We start from the raw sequence: 27,785 nt of genomic DNA on the forward strand, positions 1-27,785 counted from the left end.
GGGCCGGAGGGCAGGGACGCCTCATATAAGCCCCTCGGCTGCCGCGGGTAAGCCAGCGGCGAATTCCGCCGTGCAACGATCCTCTCCTTCGCTAGCAGGGGCTCCCGTCCCGTCCCGTCCCGTCCCGTCCCGCCCCGCCCGGCCAGGGGCGGTGTGCTGTGAGAGGAACCTGCAGCTTCCCCTCCCCGCCGCGGCTGCTTCGTTCCCCTCCACACCCCGCGCCCTCAGCGGGGCGCGGAGGCCATGTTTCCCCCGGACTCCACCTGGAATATTTCCTTCGCCGGCTGCGGCTTCCTGGGGGTCTACCACATCGGGGTGGCCAGCTGCCTGCAGGAACATGCCCCCTTCCTCGTCGCCAACGCCCGGAAGGTCTATGGCGCCTCAGCGGGGGCACTCACCGCCACCGCCCTCGTCAGCGGTGCCTGCCTGGGTAAGCCGGCCGGCTGCCGGAGCCGAGCGCTCCTTCCAGCCTTCCCTTCGCTGTTATTAGTTTGTTTAATTACAGCAGCGTTGGGGGGGGGTGGGGTGGTGGTGGTGGAAATAGCGCTCCACCTTCCTCCGCGTTCTGCCGAAACGCGTGCGGCGCTTTGTTTTTAAGGCCTTTGCCTCAGTATTCACACCCGCTCACGGTCCCTCGCAGGTGCCTCAAGATGAGGTCCAAGGGGGTGTCGGAGGCACCGCAGCCCCGTGAGGTGGTGAAGCACGCGTCCAAAATGGGCATCTGGCCCCCGTGGTCTGGAGGGAGGGTGGCTGGGTGGGTGCCGCTGTGTCCCGCAGAGGGCACGCATTGAGAAGGCTCCCGACGGTAGGAATCGGGACGGGGGTCCTGGTTTTGACCCCCACCACAGTAACGTGGACTTGAGAGGGCTCAGTTCTTGGGTTTGGCTTGCTCGGATGCAAGTCTGGTGGGGCTCTCTGCAGGCGGAGCAGCCGGCCTCTCGCTGTGCGGGCACCGGCTCTTGGTGGCTGCGAACGGGAGGTAAAGCAGCTGGAGACTGAGGCATCAAGCAGTGTGTTGAGTGTACGGGTTAGAGTTGTTGAACAGCGTCTCCGAACAACTAGGAAATCTCTCTTTATTCTTTCTTAGCATCTTTATTTCTGGAAGAGCATTATTCCTGGGGGTGTAGGGCACCGGGGAATTTTCTTGCCCTCTGCAAGAGCTAGATATCCAGCTTAGCTAGATACTATCTCTGTTGTCAAGTTGCAGAAGAAACCTTAAAAAGTTATCTCTGAAACAGGCACGCAAAGGTCTGTCCCTGCTTACAGCAGGTCTGGGGAACAGCTGAAGAGAATGGTGTGTGGTGCCTCCTGTTTTTTTTTTTGCTGTTTTGATGTTCAGCTGTTTTGCATATGGGAAGGGGAAAGTCAACAAACGTGTGCTAGAGTCTGTACTGGGAAGCTTTTCTTTTGAGAATAAAGAAAGCGGAAAAGTATCTTAAACTTGAAAGGGGAATGTGGTGTGAGAGAATCAGGTATTCCTATTTAGTCTCAGAGAATTGTAAGCCTCTTCTAGAGCCAAGTGAAACCAGAGCTGTTTACTGCTTGAACTCCTCTAACCTTCATCACAGGTGTCTTTCAGCAGCATTCCCTGTTCTTTGGGGACAGGTAGTGTTTTCAGATGTATCCCTCATCCAGCAAAAGTTAGTTTTGTCTATGTAGTTAGGTTTGAAGTTTTGCCCTCCTTAGCATTTTGTTTACAGAAGTGCCCCATGAAGTGTAACTCTTGCATCTAGAGCTTGACGGGAAGCTCTTAGCAGCTGTTCAGGCCACAGCCTGGGATCTCAAAGGTTGTAGTCATGCCATAGTGCCAGCTTTTATCGTGGACAAGGGAAAAGGCCTCCTCTAATCCCTTCTCCTGCAGGGATCCATTTGTTGATAGCTGCCAGGGATTTGGTTGCTTTACTTACTGTTGCTTCTGTTGAAGAGGTGGCTGCCCAATCAGCTCCCTAACTGCGTGGTCCCTGTGCTGCTCGGAGGTGTGGCACAAACATGAGACAGGCTGGCGGTAGCGCCCAAATCCTTTGCCTTGTCTAGATGCCATTATAGTGCTGCTGAGCAAGTCTATTATCATGTCTACCTTGTTCTTGCTATTTATATGCCAGAGCATCCACGGTGTGCTAGGTGTTGCCCTCAGGGAGTTATCCAGCCTGGTAGAGAGCTTTCTTGAATCAGGATTAGAATAGGTTTTCCCACACCCTATGAGGTACAAGGGGAGGCATGATAAAGAAGACCGAGTTAGGTGGCGACCTTCTAGGCAGCATTCACCTCCCTCCTGAAAGAAGGCAAACCATGCTGTTTAAAGCCAGCCAAGGCTTGGATCTTGGGTGTTCAAATTCTGCCTTAGGTTTGACGTCTCTGGGATAGTTTTCTTTTGACTCTGCCTGTGTGGCTGGCATATCTTGGGTAGAGAGTGGCTTTAAGGCAATGGAGCTGACTTCTGAAAGTAAAAGCAAATGGGGTGTGTGGTTGGGGCAAGGTATTGCTGCACTTTGTCCCTGTCATAAAACATCCTGACAGTGCAGATTCCATGCTGAAGTCCAGGGGTTAGAATGAAATCATAGGGAAGAAGGGGACGAGACAGAAGGAACAGCTGCAGCCTGTACAGGGAGAGTAGTTCATCCTAGTACAGACTGTTGTAGGATCCTGAGTATCTGTGTTTGCTGTGCAGCTGGCTTCTGCCTGAGAGTAGGTGTAATAGCCAGTGGGCTTTGAAGCTTATGACAACTGTTACCCTGCACTGTCTGTTGCCCTGTCCTGCAAACTGGAATGCTATCTAGTGTGTGTTGACAGACAACAAGCAGAGGGGAATTTTGCAGAAGCCTTGCTTATTTAGCTGTGTGTAGACAAGGTTAATGCTTTCATGCATCTGTACCTGGTTCTGAACTCAGTGAGACTCTACTGTGCAAAAATAAATACTTCCTGGGGAAGAGTGGGAAAAAACCCCAACACTTCCACTGTGGTTTTTCTTTGGTTCTGATCCTTTGAGACCCTGATCAGAGAGGGCAGAAATTTTCCTGAACTTCAGAGTGTAAGATCTCCCTTTTTCCAGCTTTTTCCTTTTGGCCTTTGCATCTGTTCAGCTTGCTTCTGAGCTGATTCTGCCTTCTCCCTGAATTAAGACCACACTGTCATAATTTGTAGGCAGTGTGGCTGTAAGGCAGTAAGGCTTTTCTGTGGGCTAACACTGAACTGAAAGCCCCGACCTGCAGCCTTGAGAGCACACTGGGGACTTCAAAGGCACATTTGAGAATACCAAATAAAACAACATTGGGCATCCATATTAACTAGACAGAGGTCCTTATTTCTAGATAAGAGGCCAAGAGGCATTTATGGTCTGATATGACATCTCCTAGCTCTTGTTAAGCACTTTACAGTAAGTTGTAGGGATCTTGGATTTATTCTTCAGGGCTACAACACTGGTATTGTCCCACATCTGAAGTGCTCACTCCAGCTTTGAGGTGGTTCTGTTCACTGGCGCACAAAAAAGCCTTGCTGTTTTTCTCACTAGAATAATCTTTGTGGCTATCAAGGTGCATTGGGCAAAGCCTCACATGTTTGTAAGTTACTTGATTTTACATACTGCAGTGTTGTACCATGAACCACTCTTGTCCTGAGAGTTTTCTGGGAAATGGCCTTCTGTCATGCCTGTGTCTTCTCTTGGGATTGTTGGAGTCTGGCACACCAGGAAACACACCTTTATATGCCAAGCAACTGAGAAGTCCTTTTGCCCTGGCTTTGCAGTCTTCTCCTTATGTGTACCTCAAATTGTGCAGCTTTTCACAAAGTCTAGGCCTGGAGCTCTGAGGATGCTTACTTGTCTGAATAAATCCTTAAGTGACTGGGCCTGGATGAATAAAACCATCTTACGTGACGAGACTGTCCTTTTTTCAGTCAGAAGTAACGCTAAAATACAGCTGCTGTCAGATTCTTAAATCTTTAATACAGAGTATGGGATATTTTTTTTTTGTTAAGGGTCTGAATCATCTCACTCTGGTGAGCTGTATGGGATTTGGTTTGCCTGCTTTGGAAGCATAGCAGCCTGGATAAATGATGGGATGTGAACCCGTAATCACTGAAAAGCTGTTTTTGAGCTGATGCTAAGGTCATGGACTGTGCCTGTGACTCATAGTTAACCAACAGCATCTCAGTTATCTGTGTAGCATGTGAATATTGTCCTATACAGCTCTCATCTGAGGGTGTGTTGGAACTGCTGAATTGCTTCTTTTTTTGGGGAAGAGGTGGGCTCTGCTGTCAGAGGCAAAGCTGGCTATCAAACCTCCATCTGTGGGAGTTAGCTGTTCTCCTAAAGCATTACAGTGTCAGCAGAAAATTATAAAGCAAGCTGAGGGGGATGCTTTGAGTACTAAGAATACAGAAGGGAGGCCATATCTGCTAGATTGAGGAGTGTTGTTTGGGGAGTTTTTTTGGAGAGCAATTCCTGGGTGACTTACAGGATTATTTTTTTAAAACAAGTATCTTAGCCAGGAGTCTGTTTTGATTTTTTTTTTTCCTCCTGCTACCCAATGGAAAGTCTCTACAGTTCAGCAGTGTATTTCCTGGTGATCACATGGTGATAGCTGACAAGCAAACCTGAATGTCAAATAACTGTTACTTCATCTCAGGCCAAGCCCACAACAAACAAACCCTCTTTTACTTTCTGAAATTGAGATAATGATAGCATCTCTAAATGTTGTCCTTCTGAAATTTGATTATGTTGCATGCAAAGGCTTAAGGACTGGTCACAGAGGTTATTTCCATTGTATGTGTGAAGTCTAACACCAAATCCCAGGTTGAGAGAGGGAAATAAATCAGCTTAGTCTCTATGGAGTCCTAAGAGCAATGCCAGTTTATGCTGGCCAAAGCGTGAATCATGAAGCCTGTCGTAGGGGAAATATATGTGATGCTGTCTTGTGTGGCTGTGTGAAAAGATCTATAGATCTCCTCAGGTACATGAAGGAAAGCTTTGTAGCATCTGTGGCCTCTCAAAACTTGAGTCCCTCACTGCACAGGAAATTTCAGGAGATACAGAAGACAAATGCCCTCCCTGGGGAAAAAGTTGCTTTCCTCAGCAGCCCCAGCCCAGTCAAGGGAAGGAGAGGCACCCTCTGTGCATACACAGAGACATGGATGTAATTCATGGGGAACCTCCTGGTGCTCCCTGGAGGCAGAAGCTGCTGCTGCTTTCTCTGGTGGAAAATAGAGGTAGGTGGGGGGATGTTCTCTGCTGACATAGTCAGAAATGTTTGGTGGCTTGGTGGAGAAGCTGCTGTGCCTGGATGAGTGCAACCAGCAGTTATGGGGCTGCAGGCTCAGGAGTCCAGTAAACTGGCAGCTGAGCAGCTGGAGCACCCTGCAATACCTTTTCCTGGAAGGGAAGGAACTTGTTCCTGCTCTCTGGCTGGCTTTAATAAGAAAGCTCCTGTGAGGAAAGATGCTCTTGCAGGCATCTTGTTGGATGAGTGCAAGGGAAGCTAACCAGCCACTTTTAGCAAAAAACATAGTCATAGCAATGCATATGTTCTTTCCTCACCCCACATAGACAGTAGCTGTGCAGAGCAGCTTGGTGCCTGGCCTTGCTGTGTCAGCCACAGAAGCAGCTGTGCAGTGTCAGTGGCAACAGCACAAGTGGTCTTTACACAGTCATTCTTGTGATCCATAATTTCAGCATCTCTCTTGAATATGTAGCATGTCCAGGCTGTTCCACTTCCTTCTGCCCCTCACCTCCCAAAACTCTTCAAGGCACCTGCCAGTCCTCCCTGTAAAATATGAGAAGCTGTTGTGTGTTCTTCAGGGTCCTATGTCCACTAATTGATTATGTTTGAAAGTTTAGTCACGATAAATCAAAGATGTTCCTCAGATTCCTTCCTCTGTCTTCCCGTTCCAAACTCCTGCTGCTATAGTGGTTACAGCAGCTCTGCCTGCATGTCCAGTAGCTGATGGTGTTTGTTTCCCATCTGTTGGAGGGCTGTGCTGCCTTCCAGCACAGTGGGCTTGGGAATGACTGTACTCTGATGCTAGCCCCCTGCTTGCTCTGGACTGCTCCACATTTGTCTCTGTGCCTGCCATGAAGCAGGGATGAGAATGTTCACTGGCCTGGCTGGAGACGATTTTAAACTCTACTGTGCTTGCTTTGTACTGCTCTTGAAGAGGACCATGGAAGGGCTGGGGAAATAGTAATTACATCAGCATTCCTTCTTTCTGAGGTGGGAATGGGCAAGCCTCCTAATTCCAGGGCCTTTGCAAAAGCTCAGAAATCTTCTACTCAAAGGAACAGTGTGAGCAAGCTGGGACTCCTGTCCTTGCTCTCCAGGAGGCAAACCCTGCTGCTGGCTGGATTCCAAACTGGCTGCTACTTTCCCATTGAATCTTCTGCACTTCTACACTTCCATTGCCCACCTCTAATACTCGGCCTCTTTCTTTCTGCTAAGAGTTCCTGGCATTTGGTATGAAAGTCAGGATGCGCCTTCAAGAATCTGGAGTCAAGGGAGCCCGTGTACGTGCATTTGCCTTGGGGTGTCTTCCTCATCAAGCAGGCGTAAGGCACCAGAGAGGGCAAGAGCTGCTGAAAAGGAGGGGTAGAAGAAATTACTCCATGTGTAGAAGACCTTAAATAAGTCTGTGTCCTTGGGAAAAGGCAGAATGTGTCCTGGAAGTGATAGGGTCTGGGGCAGTAGAAAATGCCTTCTAAGGAGCACATAGAAGGGAAAGAATTGGTGAGCCTGGGAGGATAGTAAAAGATGCTGGAGATTGTTATAGCTCTGCCTGGTTGTAGCTACGCAGGCCGGAGGGAGGGAGAAAAGAGTTTGGCACTTGTGATACAATAGATGCTTGTGACAGGTCTGATCCTGTCCCTGGTGTTGTGCTGATACAGGTGTGTATCAGCACACCTGTACCTGTGTGGTACAGGGTGTCTGGGACAGCTGCCCTCAAGTGTTCCTTGAGAAAGGGAATCTCCCGAACTGAAGGGCTCAGAACAAGCCAAGCTCCATGTGATCCCACTGGTGACGAGTCCGGGTGGGTGGTGTGCACTTTGTTCTTGGCACTTGGGATATGTCAGGTGTGGAAGCTGGTAGTTTTAGTAGAACCCAGGGCTTTGTGCTGCCTTTTGGTACTTGCCCAGACCTGAAACTGGTGCTTTCTGGTACAGATAAAGGCCAAATCTATGTTGATGGCTTCCATTTGACAAGTCCTCTGGAATCAGCAAGCTTGATGAAGTGTCTTCTGCAGCTGTTTTCCAGGCTTGTAGTTATGCCATGCCTGGAAGATTTCTTCTGAGAATTAATGTTTCTATTCCTCCTTTTACACTGCACTTTATTTGGATGGATACTGGTTTTGGAAGCCTTTTGGGTTAGGATTTAAAGGATTGAGTACCAGTTCAGCGTTCGGTGCCTCTGAGCTGCCATTCCTGTGGATTATCTAGTTTAGCAATCTGAGGTAGAGGAGGAGGCATCTGAGGGTGTAAGCAAATCAGGGAGCCCTTGACATGTTAATTACAAGAGCTTCTCTTGCCAGCTTCGTTGAACGCTGCTGATTCAGGGCTGGGCCTGGCAAGAAAGTTATTCCCGTGTATCATGGAGGCAGGGTGTGTATTTATGCTGCCATTGTTAAATCCTGCATGGGAAAAGTTAGAGCCCTCTTTGAGAGTGCCCTGTCAGCACAGATGGAGTTACATTGATTTATCTAGCCCAGTATTCCTGTATACTGGCATTGGTAAAAACTTCTTTATGGGATCAAACTAGCCATTTAACTACTAGCCATACTTCTGCACACAGAAGAGTTCATTCTCTGTGTGTGAGTGCTTCAGATAGACATTGTTATATCTGTCTTGCTGCTCTCCTTGCTTGTGCGCTGCTCAGCCTTGCAGGAAGGGTTGAGCAGAAGCTCTTCCCTTGCAGGGGTCTGTGCAACCCTCTGTGAGCAGCTCCTGTCCTGCCCACATGGTTGCTTTCTGAACCTGAATTATCTTGATGCCTGGGAATTGTGGTTGGGGGACTGCTGCTGACGTCCATGGAAGAAAGGTAACGTCAGCCTCTAGATATTCTTGTGTCATGGCTCCCAAGAAATGCGTTCTGCCTTGCAGTCTGACTGAACATGCTTCCCAAATAAGCTTCATCAAAGTGAGATTCCTTCTAGAACAAAATGCCCGTGCCTTTTCTGAGGACTGCTTTGGAACGAAGCTGCTCATTCTTGCTTCCTTGCTGGTAGCAGGCTCTGCTCATGCCGTGGCTAGTGGGGAAAAGTTCAGGGGTATAAGGTGACGCTTAACGTGCCTGCGTGAGATGGAAGGGCAAAGTGGGCACAGCAAGCAGCATGCTTGCGGGTGCACGGGAAGTGCTTGGCATGGATTGGAGCAGTTGGCTAGCTGTGCAAGCATGAGGGAGCTGGGTATGATGCAGGCTGAGGGCCAGTGGAGGACTGCAGAGCCTTTCATTCTGTGCCAGGGTGAGACAGGGCTCTAGCAGCCACACAAGTGTACAGTGAGCAAGGTCAGGGGAGGAGGAAGATGGGCTGCCCTTTTGTGCATGACAGAGCCAGCCATGTCTCTGGTAACATCTCTAGTGAACACAAAACAATCACTGCCTGCAAGCGTGCAGGAAGGTGTTTAGCAGGTGTTAGACTGAAAGCCACCAAAAGCTGTGTGTGGGCCTTGCTTTGGTGTTGGTGAGCCAGCTGAGGGTGATGGTTAGTGTATGATAAAGCTGAAGTGATGCTGGCATGGCAGCTATTTCCTTAGGCTCTGGAAACAGAAATGATGACTGCTCACTCCATTTTTGTCTTCATCAGTCTGAAGTACAGGTGCCTGGCATAGGTATTTACTGTCCTGTAGCACTGGTCTCTCTTCTTCCAAAGCATCTTGCCTCTAGTCATACCTCTGCTGTGAAGTGGAAACAGTGCACTCAATCTCTAGGTGTGTAGTGCCATCCTGCAAACTGCCCTTCACAAATGAGTTTTGGAGGGGGTGTGTGTAACACTGTGCTTGTGGGTGAGAGGAAAGGCTGAGAGACCTGGGGCTTGTTTAGCCTGGAGAAGACTGAGGGGGGATCTTATCAATGCTTCTTAATATCTAAAGGGGAGGTGTCAAGAGAATGAGGCTGGACTCTTTTCAGTGGTGCCCAACAACAGGACAAGGGGAAATGGGCACAAATTGGAACACGGGAATATGGGAAAAAACTCTTTACTTTGGTGACAGAGCACTGGAACAGGCTGCCCAGGCTCCCTTTCTCTTACTCTGTGAATCCCCTGATCTTGTCACCCCATGCAATTTGAGTTGCACTGTAGCATTGGCAGGGACTGATGGATGAGGACAGGGCATGGCTTTCAGTATAGCTTGCCTGGGGTCTTGAGCAACTTTTGCTTTTCATGTGCTGTTATATCATTTAATTTCTTTCTAACACAATGAACAGAAATGCAACATTAAGCCTCGTAATAGGGAATTACAGTGGAGAAAGATTAGGTTAGTGGGGATTGCTGCTGTTGTGATAGAGAATGATCCTGGCTGCTGGCCTGAACTGAGCTGCCTCTTGACCTTCCTATTGATTGTTTCTCAGTAGCAGCTGCATTGTTTTCTGACTTGTGTTGCAAGAGTAAATGCTCCAGTCCTGGCTGCAGAAGCAAAGGGGGCCTCAGCTTACAGAACATCAGTTGACTGGTGAGGCTTTGGTGTGCCAGCACTGTTAAATCCAGTGCAAAGGTTTAGCTTAGAGACATAACCAAGCCTGGCAGCTCTTGTGCCTGTTCTCCCAAAGCCTTTTTGGCTTCTGTACAAAGCAGAGAAACCTGCATTAAGGTGAGATGAGGTGTGAATTATGCATCTGCACTTAGGCCTGCACAAGAGTCCTACACTGTAGGTACCAGTGGGTGGACAGGGAGGCAATGGGCACAGTCAGCTGCCTGGTGAGCTGTTCTCTGCAAGAGGAAAAAACAGGGACAACTTAAAGCAGATCTTCTCCATATGTTCCCCACATCCAGGATGTGGTAGTAGTTCTGGTTCATGTATTAATTGGTATCTAGAGCACACAAAATAAGTCTCTCTTGGCTCAAGGGGAAAATATGTCTCCCCTCAGTTTGGCTTTATTTGAACAGATAAAGTGACCAACACCTTTCTGCTTCCCAAATTTTACTTGAAATAGAAAAATAAACATCTTGGGACAAACATGTTAATAAGAGGGAGGCTTCTGGCTCTGAAGCAGTTGCAGGTGATCTGGGTTTACTTAGTAGTCCTGCTGCAGGCTGGACTACTGTGTCTTGGCACTGTTTGTGTCTAGACTTTGCAATGCTGAGTATTGAGAATCTGAGCCAGAAAGTGTTGTGGGCTGAGCCCTTCTTTTATCACCTGCCTCTGGCTGTGAGAGCTGGACCTACCTGAAAAGCTGTCTTTTCCTCTTGGTGTTTCGACTGCCCCACCTGTAAGGTCAGAATAGGTGTTGCTTACTGGAGTATGATAGGGGTCCCTAGGTGTTACTCTGATATGGAATGTATTAGTGCCCCTCACTCTTGAGCCAAGTGGGAGAAGGGCCGTTATTTACAGCAGGTGGCCAGGCTTTCTAAGAAATCTCCTTTGCAAAATCACTTGCTTGTTGAGCTTGAGTTAAATCCCTGCACAGAGCCCCTGATGGGAAGAGTTACCTGCCACAGGGAACAGTCAGTCAACAGTGGGGCTATCTGCAGACTGAGTGGGTGTGTGTTGTGGGGGGAGTTCTGTTTGCTACCTGTGTATTACAAAAAAAACCCCAACTTCCTTCCTGTATCTCTTATCTGGAGCCAAGTCAGCTGAGCTGTTTCTTATCTGATGGTGAAATAGTAGGAGAGGAGGATTGAGTGAAAACCTTAAAATAAATATACCTCAGAACAACCAAAATTAGGAAATGTCCAGAACAGCAGCTTGTTTTGATCCATGGTGTTTTTCAATATTACTGGCTTACAGGAAGATGTGTACAGATGTGAAAAGAATTGGTGCCTTTAGAGGCTGCACTGCTAGCTGCCATCCCCCAGCCTCAAATACTTAAAAATGGGCATTTTTTTTTTCTTTGTGTTAAATAGTGGAAGTTATACAACTTCTGGGAAGTGAAGGATAGATATCCTTTCCACACCCAATGCTTTTTAGGCATCTGTCTAGGATTTCACACTGAAACTAAAGAGCTGTTACCAACTGTGGGGTACAGCTATCACCTGAAAATGTCTTATAAGGACAGATCATAAGACATTGTTCTCACTTTATTTCCTCCTGGCATGGATTTGTCTTTGTGCCTTCCTTTGACATTCATCTGACCTGGCTGATAGGCAGTCTGGGAACATCTTGGGTCAGGTTCCCATTCAGCACAAGTTGGCCTTTGCTCAGCTTAGCTCAGCTGAAAGTCTGTCTGGTTCTTGCTCTCGTGGGACAATGAGTGGAAACCAGGTTGCTTCAGCATGAATGTGGGAAGAGGAACAGGAGTCCAGTCAAGCAGTGGGATCTTTCATAAGCTGAGGTCAATGCCCACAAGAATTGGGGTTGTCCTTGGATCACCTGCGTGTTGCTGTGCACCACTCCTTGGGGTGAATGAACGGGTGCTTTCTGGTGGTCTGAGCTACCCGTGAGGGAACATTCAATAAAGTTCTCTGTTAATTATTTTCTAAACGTCAGCTTGCAAACTTCTGTTTCAGTGCCTCTTGTTTATAGTTTTATGATTCTGGGCTGGTGACAGGACTGTTCTAATTAGGACTGTATAATCTCCTGGGAGAGGCCGGGCAGGAAAAGCACACACATTGCTTACTTTCAGTATCCAGAGAAGAGGCGGGCGCAGGATCTGTGTGCGCTGAGCTGGAGCAGCTTGAGCATTTGTGCGCACGAAGAACACGGGACAGCTCTTCTGAAACCAGTGCTCATCATTAGAAACTGGCTTTTAGCTCTTCTGTGGATGAGGTACAGGAACAGCTGACATAGCAAGGGACAGGCAGCCAAGCTAAATTAACCTTGAGGAAGATTATGCTAGTGAACTCCTTCTGACTCATCCTATTCCTAAATGCAAATCTGAACTCGGATCTACCAGTGGGAAACATGAGAAATCCAATGATGCTCAGCAACTATCTGAGTTGGAAGTGAAGTGTAAAGATTGTAGCTGGGGACCCTTGCAGGGAGCATCTGTACTGAGCATCACACAAACATCGCTCCAACAGATAGCTAAGAAAAATGTAAGCAGCTCCAGAGTGAGGTTCCATTATAGTACACAGGAGCTGGCTCCTGTCTGGAAAATATTGCAGTCAAAATAGCTTGGTCATACCATCCCAAACTAACAAGGCATTGGGCTCTCCAGGTGCTGGAGGAATGTCAAAAGCACCTGCACTTCCTTCTGCCAGCTGGCTTCTGTTTGAAGCTTTTGATATCGGTGCATCTGGCCAGTCTGGAGTCTTAGCTGTGTAATGGGACTGAGGAGCAGTGCCTCGCATGTTGCTGACACATACGAAGGAGTCCGTCTGACTACTACTTGGTGCCGAATGAGAAGCAGGTTTAGCATGGACCTGCATGGTTCCCTGCCTGCTCCGTTAGTCCAGGCAAGGTTCAGCATCCGCAGTCTGGGGTGCGACCAATCAGTGTGTGCCCCCTACCAGCAGGGACAGGAGATGCATCCACTGTCTGTGCTATCCTCTGTTCTCCGTCCCCGTTGAAGAGTGTTTCCTTTAAGCTTGCATCCTGTTTTTCTTCTGCACTAGCCAGGGAGCAGGAATGTCCCTGGCGCAGAGGGTGATCTTTGTGCCGATGTGGAGCTCTTCCAGAGGGAGCTGCGGTGTCATGGGTGAGCCGCAGTCACAAGAGCTGCTGGGTGGAATGTTCAGAATGCCCCTCTCCCTCTTCAGCCTGCTCTGCTCCTATTTTTGTTTGTGTCTTAGGGTTTTTTTTTCCACTTGAAATACTTTATGGGTCAACTGTCCTTTTGCTGGCTCGCAAATGGATACGAGTGTGGTGTAATGTCAACAGGTGAGCATCATGGTGCCCCTGCTGCTGAAGGTGTGGATCTGAAGAGTCTCTTCTTCCCCACTTGCTGCCACCCCTCCTGCCGTGGGGTGTTTAACCTTTGTGATGGTCCTTGTCCATATGCATTGCACAGGCTTGAAGTAGCCTTTCTGTTTCATCTCAGAGCTCTCAGATGAGGTTAAGGGTCTTCCCAGCCAGCTGACTAAATCAGTTTTAGGTGATCGTTCTTCAGCTCTTCTCCTTTTCCTGAGATGGGTAGCAGGCTGCTGTGGCTGGAATTGTTTGTATACAGTTATAAATAGCACATGCTGCTTGAATGCTTTTCAGGTTAGAGAAGGGTAGTTTAGAGGAACAGGCCTTCTGAGTAAAAGGTGATGAAGCTTGTGATGGGTCTTAGTTCCTTTGAGCTCTCCTTGCAGTAGCTTTCTACCTTCTTTCTTCTTGCTTCTCTTGGAAATGAGCAACCTGTATCTTGTTTTAGGCTTTTAAAAATGTATTTATATATTGTGGTGAGCAGCTGTACCCAAGAATGCAAGGAAGTAGAGACTTAGATATTGGGTTATTCTGGAGTTGAGAATGACTGGTGGGGTGAAAACCAGCTCTTTAAGGCAACAATCTTGCTATGTCAACAAGCTAATGTGAAGCTGGCTTGTCATAGCTTGAAAATGGAATGCAAACTAGCAGCAGCTGCCTTCACGACTCTTTTTACAGGTAACAGTAACTTGTTCCTTGTAGCTGCTACAGAAAAATCACAGGATGAACCAGCAGAGGTGGAGCAGCTGGCCTCTCTTTTCTTGCAAGGGACACATTGGGGTGTTTCAGGACACAACTGCCTGCTCCTTTGCGTCATCACAACTGAAATTCAGATAAGGACAATGGCCCTGCAGCGCTCAGTCTCATCTATAACAACACCCACTGGGACAGTGCTGGGGCCAGGGAAGAAGGGGGATATGGCTTTTCTAATGAAAATGGAATACTCCACATAAATTAATATATTATTTTTAGAAGAATGTTGGCTTAGTAAATCTGTGTAGGGAGACGTCCTGAATTAATTGGTTGGTGGGAGAGGAATTAAACATTTTCCCAGCAATCAATAATAACTATTAGTGGGTATGTCTGCCCCTTGGTATGTACCTCAGCAAGAGAAGAGGAACTTAATTTAGCTTTTTCACGTGACCCTGTGTCATGAATCACCAGATCCATCAAAAGCATGGGAAACTTTTCTGTGGTCTAGAATTGGCACTGGACTAGTCCTAGTAATAATTGACAGCTTGTGGTTGACCCCTGTAGGACTCTTCTCTCTTGACCACCTCTCATTCAGCTGCTCCCTCTGGCAGGCTGCAAGCAGAATTTGAGCTGGTTTTCCTGGAATAGCACTTCTGGTAGTAACATGATTAAAACGCTCTCACCTCTTCTCTTTCCTCCTAAATGTATTTCCAAGAGAGCTTGCCATCTGTCATGGATCTAGCTACGTAAACCTGGCTCTTTTGGCTGAACTCTCAGCTAGCCTTATTTCCAGGAAAGCTGGTGGTGCTGCAGATCACACTGTGCCTGTCTCTTCCCACAGAGCCATTTTGCACTGTGCTTTGGTGCAAGTGAGCCAGCAAGTCCAGCAGAATCACAGCTGCCCTTAAGCTGAAATACCTCAGAAGCTCCTGTGTGTACGCATGTATGCACACATGTATAAAACAAACAACCTCCAAAACCCAAACACACAGAAAGTATTCAAAGAATGAAGTTACTAATTAGCAATAACTCTTATTTTGTCCTCTGTTCTTCTCTGTCCCACCACCTCACTTGGCTGTAAAATGGTGATAGAGCAGGCAGCTGCAACCGAAGTCTCCCCTCAGTCGGTTTACTGGCAGAGTTGGGACTTTGCTGTTTTGCTTTTCTTAAGCAACTTCCTGCTCATATGTTAGCTCCAACAGTCATAAGCTCAACTTAATTGCAGTTGTTTTCAGTACTGCTATCACATCTTTCTGCACACTGAGATGCCAAGACTGAAAGCATCATTTTCTAAGCACCATCTCTTGGGTGACACCCTTCAGTGCCAGCACGGCCTTTGCATGCAGGGTGTCTCCCCATGGCTGCATGCACAACACCCACCCTACCATTTGGTTTTTCAGCTAAGCCAGCAACAACCTGCAATGCACTCAGTGCAGTGGAGTTTCCTGGGGTTGTGTGGCCAAGGGGCTCGGCTGAGATTCGTTCCATTTTTGTCTCTGTTGCAGATTTTCTGTGTGTCTTTCCTCCCCTCATCAGGCATGAAGGCATCTTGGGGAGCGTTATGAGTGGTAATGTCATGGTGCTGCCAAAATGTAATTTCTGTGAGGTTGACTTCATGTTGGGAAGGATGTTGAACCATGTGGCTACTATCTGGAACAGGCTGGGCTCAATGGCTTACTGCTAATTGAGAAAGTAAGATCAGAATTAGACTGCTAAACATTGCTGTAGGACAGGGCAAAAGACTGGGATTATAGTGCTAAAAATTGCTTCAGAGGGGGGAACTTGGATTTTCTGCTAAGTTGCTACCTCACAGTGCCTAAAATCCTGACCCCAGAGTCTGTCTGTGTTCAAGGGTCCAGTTCTGTGCGTGCTTGACCTGCTGGTGTTGATGGATTTCCTAAGCACAGAATTGCATTCCCAGGCTGTCTTGATGGAAAACATGTTGCTGGCACATGCGTATTGCAAAAGAATGGGATGTGTCAATATAGCATTGAGGGTGTTGTTGCTCTTATCTCCATTATATTTATTAACTTAGTCTAACTTGGGTTCTTTCTTTCTGCTGCCTCCTTTCTGTAATTGCAAGACTGGGTGGGAGAGCAAAACAGAGGGATTTCCAGTTGGCTTGAACTGATAGCCTTTCATCTTTCTCAAGGAACTGAACCTCAGTTTGATTGGAGAGAAGTCCTGATTTGTGAAAGCGTGTCTCTCTTCTCCCACTTTCTTTAATTCTTCCCACATGTATGTTCCTGATGCCCCTCGGAATGCAGTGATTGCCTGGTACTCAGAGGAACGGTTGTCTTTTATGTCACCATGGCTAGGAGATGTGTGTGGAAGCAGCAGTCAGTATGTGCGCAAAGGGCATCACGCTGGGTGCTGAGGGTTTGGCTTGGGTTGGTGTTCTTGTTTGTTTTCTCCCGTTCCTCCTTTCCCACAGGAGAGCCCCAATGCTCTTGCCAGATCAGGCTCTCACGATAATGGGCTTAGCAGATGCCTTCCCTTTTGTGCAGATGGGATGTCTCCTCTCCTCCAAACCCACCTCGGGTCACTGTGTGAATGGATAAAGCAGACATACCTTTGTGAGTCCTGCTTGCCATCAGGGCCTAGTTTAGTGCTGTGGAGTTGGACATAGAAGGGATGGGACACCAAAGACTGCAGGTGGCACTAAAGTTACTGATTTCCTAATGGAGCACGGTGTCCGTCTTGCTCACTTGAGATTTGTCTGACGTTCACAGCAGAGCTGGGATTGCTTAGCTGGAAAGCACCAATGTTCCTGCTTAGTGCCACTTTTGCTTACAGGCAGATGACTTTAGATTTTTTAATGTCAGAAAAAGAGATGCTTACTAGAAAAGCTTTAGTGGAAGAAATGGATTTAGCCATAAACTCAAAGCTGTTAAACTGTTTTCCTTGTTTTCTTTGCTAGTCTGTGTTTTCACCATCCCTGCATTGGCTAGTGAAACAGGATCAACTGAAAAAGTGTGAGGCCTTAGTCAGAGGCATGTCATCTTCCTTGACTTTATAAAACACATATAAGATGAGGGTAGCAATTTGCGATGAGGGCTAAGACAGCAAACTTCCATGATTTGTATAACACTACTTATAATAGCTTCTCATCTTGAGTTATATATCAGCCAGTAGGGAAAAACTTCTAAGTAAACTGTGAATTAGGCTTTTCTGTGCCTTATTTAATAAAAGAGAAGGCTGGCTTTGCTAGGATTTCATGGTACATTTTTTCCTGTCGTTGCAGGTGAGGCTGGCGCCAGCATTATTCGAGTGTCAAAAGAAGCCCGGAAGAGGTTCTTGGGCCCACTCCACCCATCTTTCAACTTGGTGAAGATCATTCGGATCTGCCTGTCCAAGACTGTGCCAGAGAATGGGCATGAGGTTGCAGCAGGGCGTTTGGGTATTTCCCTGACACGGGTCTCTGATGGAGAAAACGTGATACTGTCTGACTTCAATTCCAAGGAGGAGCTGATCCAGGTGAACAGAAACTTACTGCAGAGGGCTAGGCAGGAACTGCATGCAGTTTTGTTTTGCCTTGGTCTCCAGTCTCCTTAGTAATGGTGGATAGTTGTCAGCACATGATGGTGTGGTGTTCTGAGAAGAGTAATAGGCTTTGATCTGGTTTTTACATTCTGGATGTCTTTGTCCCTCAGGCCTGTGTCTGCAGCACCTTTATCCCTGTCTACTGTGGGCTGATACCTCCAACCCTGCGTGGAGTGGTAAGTAAGGCTCTAAGATGCTCCTTGATTAAATCATGTACATGAATAAGAAGGCAGAAATGCTGGTACTCAGTTTTGGCAGTCTTATTGCCTGTCTGCTGGAAGCAAACAGCCTCCAGAGGCACGAGAAATTCTCAAATAAACAACTTCCAGCAGTGGATGTTCCTTCTTTCCACTGCTGCCTGTAGTTGATTGTCCCAAGACTAGAGGATCTAGCATGATAGTAATATATAGCAATCTGGGTAAGTGCTGGCAGACATAGCAGATGGTTCTCCTGGCTGCTCAGTACAGTGCTCTCCGTCACTGAGGCTCCAACCCTCTACACAGGGAAAGAACTTGGGTCCAGGATAGAAATCACAAGTGTAGTCCCTGTCCCATGTGCCTAACGCTTTCTGCAGGGTTTTAACTAGCGGTGCTGATACCAGACTACTTTTCTGTGGAGTTTTTCCTGTCCTTACTCTGAGAATAATATTCTTTTGCCTGTTAGAGCTTTCTTTAACATCTTGTCCAAGGCTGTCCAGAGCAATTTCTCCCTTCTGTGTTTGCATGTTAGAAATTAAAACATCTGAAAGCTGCGCAGAGCCAAAGCTGCTCTGAATTGCAGTCATGCTTAAGGGCCTCAGTTGAGCTTGGACTCTTCTTGTACTTCGTAGGTTAATATGCACATTAAAAGGCAGTTGTTTGTACACTCAATAGTCAAAAGGGAGAGGGAGAACTTCTATTAGTGTATGCATGCCCTGGTTTCCCGTAAGTGACCTGACCAAGATGCCTTAGTCTGATTTGAGTGCAGCATCAAATCTGCTCCCACTGCTACCTGTATCCTAAAAGTGAGGTCAGTTTTGCTCCTGCATAATATAATCCTTGGCTGGTTTTGTCTTGTGCAAGCATGTTGGGCAGGGAAGTGACCTAGAAGAAATGTCCAACATCTGGCCCTTCAGAGAGTGACGGAATAGGTAATGATTTGGCATTTGCTCAACAACTGCAGGCAGGGTTTTTGTCCCACAGCTGGTGGAAGCATAAGAGTGGCTCTCGCCTGACACCTCTCTGGGGCTAGTTGAGGTCAGTGTGGATCCAGCAAAATCTCAAAATTCCAAACCCATGTATAACATTGGGGTTTCTGGAATGTGCAGCTGTCCTGGCACAGTGAGGGCTGACTACTTGTGTTAAGATTCCTCATGGGAAAAGGTGGGGAGGGAATATATGAGATGAGGAAATGAATTCCTACCTCTTCCCCAGAAAATCATGTCTCTTTGTGTCTCTGAAGGGGGACTAGTGAGGGGAGAGTTTAAATTAGTTTGGGTATGAGCCTGGGAAAAGGCTTTGAAATGGGCCTTCGTAGTTCTTAGCATGCCTGTGATGACTGTATTTGCCACAGGACAGACTGACAGGCCTGGCACGAGGACCAGTTTTCAAGGCAATATATTTGTGTGCAAGGTGTAAAATCCATATTCTGCCTTCCCCCTAATATTTTTCCAGTGTTAGCTTCTCTAAGCTCTGGTGACGCCATGGAGTGGATGGTGAAGACGGGGGTGGGGGAATATTCTCAAATACCAAGAAACGGAAGGGTTAATAACAGACTTGTCAACTCACGTGCTCACTGTGAACTGTCTGTGGCACATGGGTGAGATGAACCCCTAACAAGGGTCACAAAACTAGCTGTCAGTTCATGTGAGCGAGGGGCCCTGTGAGGGGGAGGACATAAGGGAATGGAACTGGGCACCCCAGGGTTGACCCCAGTCCATGAACCATCCCCAAAAGTTGCCGCTGTTCATGCCTGCGTGATCAGTGGTGGCTGATCTTGAGTAAGGAGTGGTAATCAGCTTTGCTTGGGAATGGTGGACCAGAGAGTGGGGTCTGCATGTGTATTCCTAGATTTCCATGCAGTGAGAAGGCTTTGCCTGTCAGCCTTACTGTAGTTAAGCCTTCTTTCTAATGGCATTCCTTCACTCATGCTGCCACCCTGAGGGAAACGTATGCTTCTGCATCCTTACTGCAAAACTAGTGTTGTCTTAGCTAAGTGGCCAAAGCACAACTACATCTTGTTTAAACAAAGTGGGTTTGTGGCACTGTGCTGCCCACTTTGCTGTGTCCTCTTCCCACTCAGCCTGTCAGAGTCTCATCCTTGCAGAGGGAGTCAGCCAGATGTCTCCAGCTCTAGCCGTGCCTCATCTGGCTTTCTAGTGGAGCACCTTTGAGGAGGTGATGACAATGACAGTTTGCTATGGCTGCTTTTGGCTTAGTGCAAACTGATGGCTGCTTTAAAAGGGGGTGAGGATTCAACTGATTTTTGGCACCTCTGTTGTCTAGAAAGCATCCTGTAAGCAAGCTGAGTGTTCCTGTATCCAACAGGGCCTACTTTTCCTTGAGTTTAGTCTATCCCATCCTTCCACTTTCTTCACTGCCTAAACCCAGGTGGTCCAGGAGTCACTAACCACATCTGTCTTGATTCTGTTTGGTGAACAGCACCTGACATGAGGATGAAATGCCCTGCTCTGAGTTAGTGTTGCTGTAGCCCACAACTGTAATTGCAAGCAATCTCCCTTGAACCTGTAGGCTGTAGGCAGAGGTAGCCCTGAGCTTAGTTTGCCCCCGAGAAACCTGCTGTGCAGTCCACCATGACCCTGTTGCCTTGATGGGAGCTGGAATTCCTATAGCTGAATTTGATTGCGTTCAGCCCAAGAGCCTACGAAATGTTCCCCAGGCTCAGAAGAGCCACCTGAAAAGGTGTCTGCCTGTCTGCCATCCAGAGCAAGTGAGAACAAAGTGCAGAGCACCCTCCAGGCAAAGCAGCTGGCATTTTCCTAGGCACTGTGCAGCAAAAGACCAATGTCATCAGTCAGTCTGCCTGTACGATGAGGCAAAGCATGACACAGAATGGAGTACCTCCTCTTCTGATCAGCATTTCCATGCTCTGCCTGGGTTCAGCCTCTGCAAGCTCAGCTCCTCACCCAGCAGAGCTGAAAGATGTTACGGCTGCTGCTTATGGGGCTGAGTAGCTCCTGATGATGATTTGTATTTGAACCTGTCTGAAGAGAAGGGTTCCAGGCAGCAAATGGCAGATCAACCATGATACAAAATCAGCAGGACTCTTGTGAACCTCGGTTACAGAAGACCTTGGGTTGTTACTCTGCAAAGGTCTCAAACTTCCTGCTCTATTTGCTTGACCAATGTCCCCTTCCTTTAGTCTTCTGCATGGTACTTGCTCTGCCAAAGGCCTGTGATAGGGATTGTCTTGCTCAGCTACTTGTGCAATTACAATACTTCAAAGAATACTTTGAATTGAGTACGTGTTACTGGGGTTGTCCTTCCTGCAAGGGTAACGCAAAAGTATTTATGGTATGTATGTACAGAACACTCTGATAAGAGAGAGCCTGGTAGGAGCAAAACCCAAGTCCCTTGCACACTATTATCACACCACGGTAAGTAGATTCCAAATGTGTATGCATGTGTTGACTGCTGTTCAATAAGCCTGCTAGCAACAAATCAGGTGGTTTTACTCTTAGTTTAACTCTTATTTTACTGTTAATCCACCAGTGGGGACCTATGTCTGAGCTTATTTGTTTTAAACACAAGTGAAAAATGGCACAACGTCACAATGTGACAGCTTTGATCAGTGCTAATTTGCACTGCAGGTGGTTGTTGGTGTGTCATATTATTTAACTGGGCAGCAGTGAAACCCTATAGGAGATGTAAGTCAGCAGGCACGCAAATGAATATGCCTTTCTCATTGAACACTTGTGAGCAACACACTTCCAACGTAGGAAGAAAAACACTTAGCAAAAGGATATTATAGGCAACACACCTGTTCTATCACTGGTTTTGACTCCTCCAGTGCTGGTGGATGTGCTCCATTCTCCTCCCAAGCTGTTGGCACAAATATGAACAGGGACACAGTAAAAAAGCCACCTGATCAGTTGTGAGAATGAAGAATGTTTCACTTATCTTGATTTCAGAGATATGTTGATGGAGGGATTTCTGACAACTTGCCACGATATGAGCTGAAGAACACAATCACAGTGTCTCCATTCTCAGGAGAGAGTGATATTTGTCCAAGGGATGGTTCCACAAACATGCATGAGCTGAGAGTCACCAATACAAGCATCCAGTTCAACCTTCGCAACCTCTACCGCCTCTCAAAGGCCCTGTTTCCTCCGGAGCCACAAGTGAGTTCCTGGCAGAACGTGGGGACAGTAGAGAGGCACTGGCTATACTGTGCACTTTAGCAGAAGATTCCAGGCACCATTAGTTTTGTATCTCTTGTTTGTCTGTTTTTTAACCTTGACGTTATCAACCGATTGACTTGGCAAACCTTGACTATCGGCACAAGGTTGTATAGGTTGCTTGATTTTTCTTTTGCTAGAGGGAGATCTGGAATTTAGGTGGTAGCAGTTGCTCGGTAAGTGTTACCATGTGGCTCTCACTAGAGTGGCGTTTGCCAGGAAGTCAGGCCCAGTTGTTTACAAGGATGTATCAGCCATTGGAACCAGTGTGCTCTTGAGTTTTTTAAGGTCAGACGGAACTGCCAGCCTGAAGCCAGTGACTGTCTCCTAAAAAGTGCCAGTAGAGTGGGCGGCACTGCAGGCAGCTTTGCATTGCTTCTGAGCAAAGCAGCCTCAGATAACCATGGCATTTGCACATAATAAGTATGCATTCATGAGCTGAATCACTTGGACAGGTCTTTCCCTGCCCCCGGTCTTAGCTGGCTTTATCTGCAAATGCAGCAGCCCTTCTAGGCATCTGCTGGGATGTATTCTGGGTTGCTTGTCAGAGTGACTTGCTGAAGGCTGCCCATAACAGCATCAGCTCTAGATGGGAAATGAGGTGGCTGCAACTCTAAGGCTGTACTTAGGTAGGGTTCCAGATGTCCCTTCCAATCTGACTTATCCCGTGATTCCCATATCCAATGTATTAATGTTATACCTCCCATTCCTGCTTAAAACCTGGGAAGAGCTAGCAGGGATGACTTGTCCCTGGGGCAGCTCAGGAGTCAGGGGAATTCCTCTAAAGCTAGCACTGAGCTGGGTGTTTGCTAGGCCTAGCCAGACAATCTCCAAATGACTTGCTCTTGCCTTCTTCTGCCCATAGGTGCTGCGGGATATGTGCAAGCAGGGCTATCGGGATGCACTGCACTTTCTGAAGAAGAATGGTAAGGCACTGGGTGTTTGTAGGGTGCACTGACTTGCCTCCTCTGTGCCAGGCTTGGTGGTCTGGCTTTGAGGATAGTCGATGGTGCATATGAAAGGTGGAAGGGCAGAATTGAGCTGTGCCTCAGATATCAGAATATGGAATTTCCATTAATAAGTCCATTTTAGCATTTCAGGAAGCAGAGGGGGAGTGGACACCTTTCCAGTGCAATGCAGAAGGACTCTAACCACTCTGATACTGGAGCAGTGGCTTTGGCACAACTGAGAGTTGAGGCTACTTAGCATGTGCTCAGTGCTACACCAACATAGTTAGGCACCAGTGCTGTCTGGACCTCCTGCAGATACCCTGCTCCTTTTTATGTGCAGCTAGGGTATGCCTAATGTATTGCAGCAGTGCAGAGTGCAGTCATGCCCTCCGCAGCACCCAGTGCCGGGCAGTTTGACACTACTGTTTCACTCTCTGCTACATGCAACTGATGGGCTTTCTTGCCTCTAACTGTTGAAGCAGATTGAGCGTGTATTTGATGCCACCTAGTGTCGATTTATAGCAGATCAAGCACATTTGTTTGCTTTGTGATGTGTACCCTACTGGGATAAGAGCAATCATGCAGCTGTATTTGTGGATTAAGCTGCAGGAGCAAAATTTTACTTGCGAGATTGGTAACTGGCAGAATATAGCAACAAAACACTGCCAAACTGCACCCTGCAGTACTTAAAGGGGAAAAGTGAGGATGATCTTAAAGCAGCAAGGTTTCTAACTCACTGTGGTAACCATTGCTAATAGATGTTAGCTAAAGGGGCTGGGTATGATGTCTGTCTGAGAGGGGTTAGAGTGAAGCGAGGGCTAATGCAATAAAGGCCAGGCAAAGCAGGGCAACTAGTTGTGTCACTTATGGTATGACTTCTCTTGTCAGGTCTCCTTCATCGTCCAAGTCCTGCCCGTCCTCTCCTTGCCATAGAAGCCCCCCCAGGAGAGAAAAAAGAGGAGGAAACAGAAGCTGAGGACCAATTAGAGGACAATGCTGCCCTTGCTGTTGTTGAAGAGCACATCTTTGAACACTTGCCTCCCAAACTGAACCAAGGTATGGTCCAAAAGGAGAGAGCCCAAGCAATCTTCCTGGGCTGCCTGGTCTACTTGAGAGGATGATTGGGATGTGGGTATTGCTTGTGACTAGGCTTGGCCACACCTGGGGATTGAACTGGGACCTGTGGTGGTTAGATGGAGTTGTGGCCTCTTAGATAAGGTTGTGGCTTACCCAGTGGAGGCTGAATTGGGAGAGGGGGACTCATTTGACAGTGTTCTGCATGGTAAGGAGGGGAGGGGATCTTGATGCTCACTCCTTTGGGAGTCTGATAAAGCTAACAGCTGCTGGTCTCAGCTGTGCTCAGAGAATTACTACCCTGAGTGAGACTTCCTTAAGAAGTAGAAAGTGGAGATGGGAGATGTCAGGCTGGGTAACTTCTGGGCTATGGCAAGGAAAGGGGTAGTCCCATTGGGGGAATTTAACCATGCTCTCTTCTGCCTTCAGCTCTTCTGGAGGCTTGTGCTGAAAGAAGAAGTTTCTTGACTGGTATCACCAACATGCTGCCTATACGTGTGGCCACGGCAATGATGGTCCCGTATATGCTGCCTCTGGAGTCTGCAGTTTCCTTCACTGTCAGGTAGGCCTTCAACTGGTTCCCTCGGTGGTTTTCTTCCCAGTGCAACCAAGTGTTTGATGCAGTTGGTGGAGCATGAATGGACAGAGAGTAGAACCTCCTACCAGGCATATGGAGAGAAAAAAAAAATTCCTACCTTCATGTGTCATTAAGCTACAGCCAATAATTCCAGCTTGAAGGAAGATGGCTGTGTGCTGGAACTTGCCCTAGAAAATGGTGATACATTTTGGAGCCTGGCGAGAGACCTCTGAACTGGGAGTGCAGGGGTGAAAGTACAAACCACACAAGAGGTGGAACAAGGGGCAGAGTAGTCCCAGCCATTTCTAGCTCTAAGCTTACACAGCTGGGAAGACAGGTCTGTTAGTCTTGTTCTTAGTATAAAGTGCGCTATGAAAAGTTTCTGGGAGGAGATAGTTTGTGACAGAAAGGCTTAGGGAAAAACACTTGTCAAATCTGAAAATGGATGGAAAATACGGCAAGTGCAGCCACAAAACATAAAGAATAAGTTTGTGGGCTGTTCTCATCCTTCACAGCTTCTCCCCCTTCATTCTGTGAATGGTAGCGTAAATGGCTCTTGCTTCATTTGTCACTAAAAATAACGAGTAACCGTTGATAAGAGGCAAAACTGGCGTTATTTCCATCCTATCCTTTGTGTGGCCCAACTAATTGTTGTCTTCTGTCTCTTCCCAGGTTGCTGGAATGGCTCCCAGATATCCCTGAGGATATTAGATGGATGAGGGAGCAGATGACTGAAATCTGCAACTATCTTGTGAAGAAAGCCAAGAAGAAACTGGGCAGCCATCTTTCAGCCAGGTACGGCTGCTTTCCTCCACAGCACTATTCTGCAGGAGCCCTCCATTTTGCCTTCCAACTTTGACTTCTGCAGACTCTACTCCATTGGCACAGAGCAAGTAAGGCACAAATTGACCAGCAGGATTTACTGCCCAACTGAAAATGCAGTTCTGGTCCATGGTCTCTTGGCTTCATTAACTGTTGGGATAGACTCAGCACATGGTCTCCTTCCTTCTTCCCATTACAGGGCAGCCCTGTAATGAAGCTATTACTATAGCAATAGGGCAGAAGATATAGGTCTAATTAAAATAGTATACTAGCTTATTCTGTGGGCCCTGTAGAAGACAGAGGTGCTCATTTGTGTGGCGTTTCCTCGCCCAGGGTCCCCAAAAGTTCCTTCCAAGAGTCCTTCCATTCAAATGGCCTTTTTTGCCTTGAGATCTAGGCCTGGTTGAAGGTGGGGGAGGCACTAGTGTGGCCAAGAAACACCAGAGGGCTTCCAAATGGGACAGAGTGCTTTGGGTCTGTGTGTGTGCTGGTGCTTCTGAACTGAACTCCCTGCAGTACGCTATGGCTTGTGGCTGAGGCAAGACTGGTGCTTGGATGAGAACAGGAAACTGTATTATAGTAGTAGGCAGAGGGTCCCAGCTGTGATTCAGATCATAGTACGAGGGAGTGATTCCTACCCACAAGAGCTCATGGCCTGAATAATCAAGAGGGGGAAAATGGGCACACACAGAGACTTCTGACTAAGATCGTGCAGTCAGTGGTAGAACAAAATAGCTCTATGGTTCTGGAGCCCTGGTCTGGTGACCTGCTCAAGTCTTCCCATGTACTGATTCTTTGCATGTGTTTGCCTTGCAGGCTTTACTATCACCTCGAGCTTGGAGGACCCCAGAGCATGCCAATTTCTTCCACATCGGCTTGTAGTGAAGCACTGCCTATGTGGATGAGAAGCAACCGTTCCCTGTCTGATGTCATGATGAAGTGGGACGAGTACCAGCGCCAGCTCATGCTGGGCTTACTCTGCATCAACGTGGACATGCAGGCCTCCCTCTTCCCTCGGGAAGGGTTTCAGATAAAGCTTCCTCCTCTAGACTGTGCAAAAGAGTGCCTGCCACTCTTCTGAGCCTGTTGTCGTGATGGGATGCAGGGGGGGTGGGAAGGGGTGGGTGGACGTAGGGTGGGACCAGTCTCATCCCTCAGCTGCAGGGCTGCCCTGTGCTTATGAATATGCTGCAAAGGGGATTTCCCTGGGATGGAGACTGGTGGAATTCACTGTAGCCATTTGTTGCCCGCTAGGCCAGGCAAGGGACCTCTGTGTTCAAAGGCACACATGGGCTTCTACCTTGCTCTAGACTTGTGTTGAGGCCTGGCCATCGCCTGTGGCCAGGCTGATGCTGACCCAGCTGGGCTCTCCCAAATAATGCACTTTGAATTGCTATTGGCTTTTTACCGCCAAATAATCAGTACGTAGATGATGCTCTCAAGTTCATACAGCTTTTAGCTTCCTTTGTATTTTAGAGCATGAGTCTTGTTTTTTCTTAAGTCATCTGGTATCTCTTAGCTCTTTGTGCTACTGAAAGATGAAGTAGCCTCTTGCCAAACCGACTTTTTCTCATGGCTTCCAAATCTCCTCTTGACCACCTTCTTTGCTGAAGCCATGTTCTTTCCTCTGTCCCTTAGCTGCATCCCCACTGGAAGCCAGAGCTGGCCCTGATGAAGACTGCACTGGGACTGCAGAAATGTAGAAAAGTTATGCATTTACCCTGATTCATGTTGTCATGGTCTATCCCTTTTTGATTTTTGTCCTCATGGAATTCCTGCAGCTTGAACTGAGTGTTAAGTCATAGAGCTTATTTAAAATAAGTAATTTAGATTTCTTTTTTCCAGGGAAACATTGAATTTGAAGCCCTGTTCCTGTCACTGTGAATTAGTGTGGGGTTGTCCTGGAAAAGTGGACAAGCTCAAGGAAACTATGTAAAGTGCATGTAGGAAGGTGAGATTGTGCAGGGCATGTTATTTTTGAGAGGCTTGTGGTGGATCATCACAGCAAGTGCTGGGGAAGTGGCTGCCTCTGACTAGGGGTTTGGCTTTGCCCTTTAAGGGACCGTACAACTGAAGGAAATTCCAGAAGGGATCTCCTGCCAAGATGGGGCTTGGCTCTATCTTTTGCTCAAAGAATTTGGGTACTGAGGCTTTGGAGTGAGAAGGATGTAGGCTTGTGGCTATACCAGCCTCACAGCTTGCCTGTCTCATGTTGTGGCTCACAGGTACAGCTCTCCAGCTGGCAATAGCAGGAGAATGAGAAGTGGAAGTCAAGTTAGGAGCGCGGTGCGCATGCAGCCTGCTTGGAACTGGCTATGTCTGTCTTGCCCCTTAAAAGACCAGAGCTAGTGGGTCTGTAGCAGGGGTACTGCCTTCTCAGTGGTGGTCTGGCCGTGACTTGCTGTGTAGAAGCATGAACTCTCTGTTCCTCACAGGGTGAGATGTGGCTTCTGGTGGGGATTACACATACTTAAGCTTAAGTCCTTGCACTATGACACAAAACCAGCTCCTGGTATCTTTTTCTGCAGAATGCCTGAGGCGTCTTCTACCTCTCCTAGCCAGTATGCAACTGGCCAAAGCAAACACATGCTGTCTTTACTGGGGAGCAGGACAGGGTATCTGAAGCTGATTACATACCCTATAGGTGGAATAGTGATTTATAATAGACTTTCTTTTGCACCTTTAATTTAGGAAGGGAAAATAACCCCAGAAGTTCCACTGATAGCTGGAGAAAGCAGTGAATCT

The 27,785-nt window shown here is 47.5% G+C and overlaps 1 protein-coding gene across 1 annotated transcript; it reads left to right on the top strand.

Moving 5' to 3' along the window:
- Positions 1-26,180, top strand: PNPLA2 (patatin like domain 2, triacylglycerol lipase). The gene is made up of 9 exons (XM_075094470.1): positions 1-430; positions 16,923-17,155; positions 17,332-17,397; positions 21,351-21,560; positions 22,483-22,543; positions 23,456-23,623; positions 24,071-24,203; positions 24,891-25,013; positions 25,857-26,180. The coding sequence occupies exons 1-9, from the start codon at positions 244-246 to the stop codon at positions 26,119-26,121; spliced, it is 1,446 nt and encodes a 481-aa protein (XP_074950571.1). The 5' UTR covers positions 1-243; the 3' UTR covers positions 26,122-26,180.
- The last annotated feature ends 1,605 nt before the right edge of the window (positions 26,181-27,785 follow it).

This window comes from Phalacrocorax aristotelis, chromosome 5 (assembly GCF_949628215.1).
Source record: "Phalacrocorax aristotelis chromosome 5, bGulAri2.1, whole genome shotgun sequence".
Classification (NCBI taxonomy): domain Eukaryota; kingdom Metazoa; phylum Chordata; class Aves; order Suliformes; family Phalacrocoracidae; genus Phalacrocorax; species Phalacrocorax aristotelis.

Coding starts and splice junctions, on each gene's coding strand:
- PNPLA2 (XM_075094470.1), top strand. CDS start 244: ATGTTTCCCCCGGACTCCACCTGGAATATTTCCTTCGCCGGCTGCGGC. Junction 22,544..23,455: donor GCACTTTCTGAAGAAGAATG/GTAAGGCACTGG, acceptor TTCTCTTGTCAG/GTCTCCTTCATCGTCCAAGT. Junction 25,014..25,856: donor GGCAGCCATCTTTCAGCCAG/GTACGGCTGCTT, acceptor TTTGCCTTGCAG/GCTTTACTATCACCTCGAGC.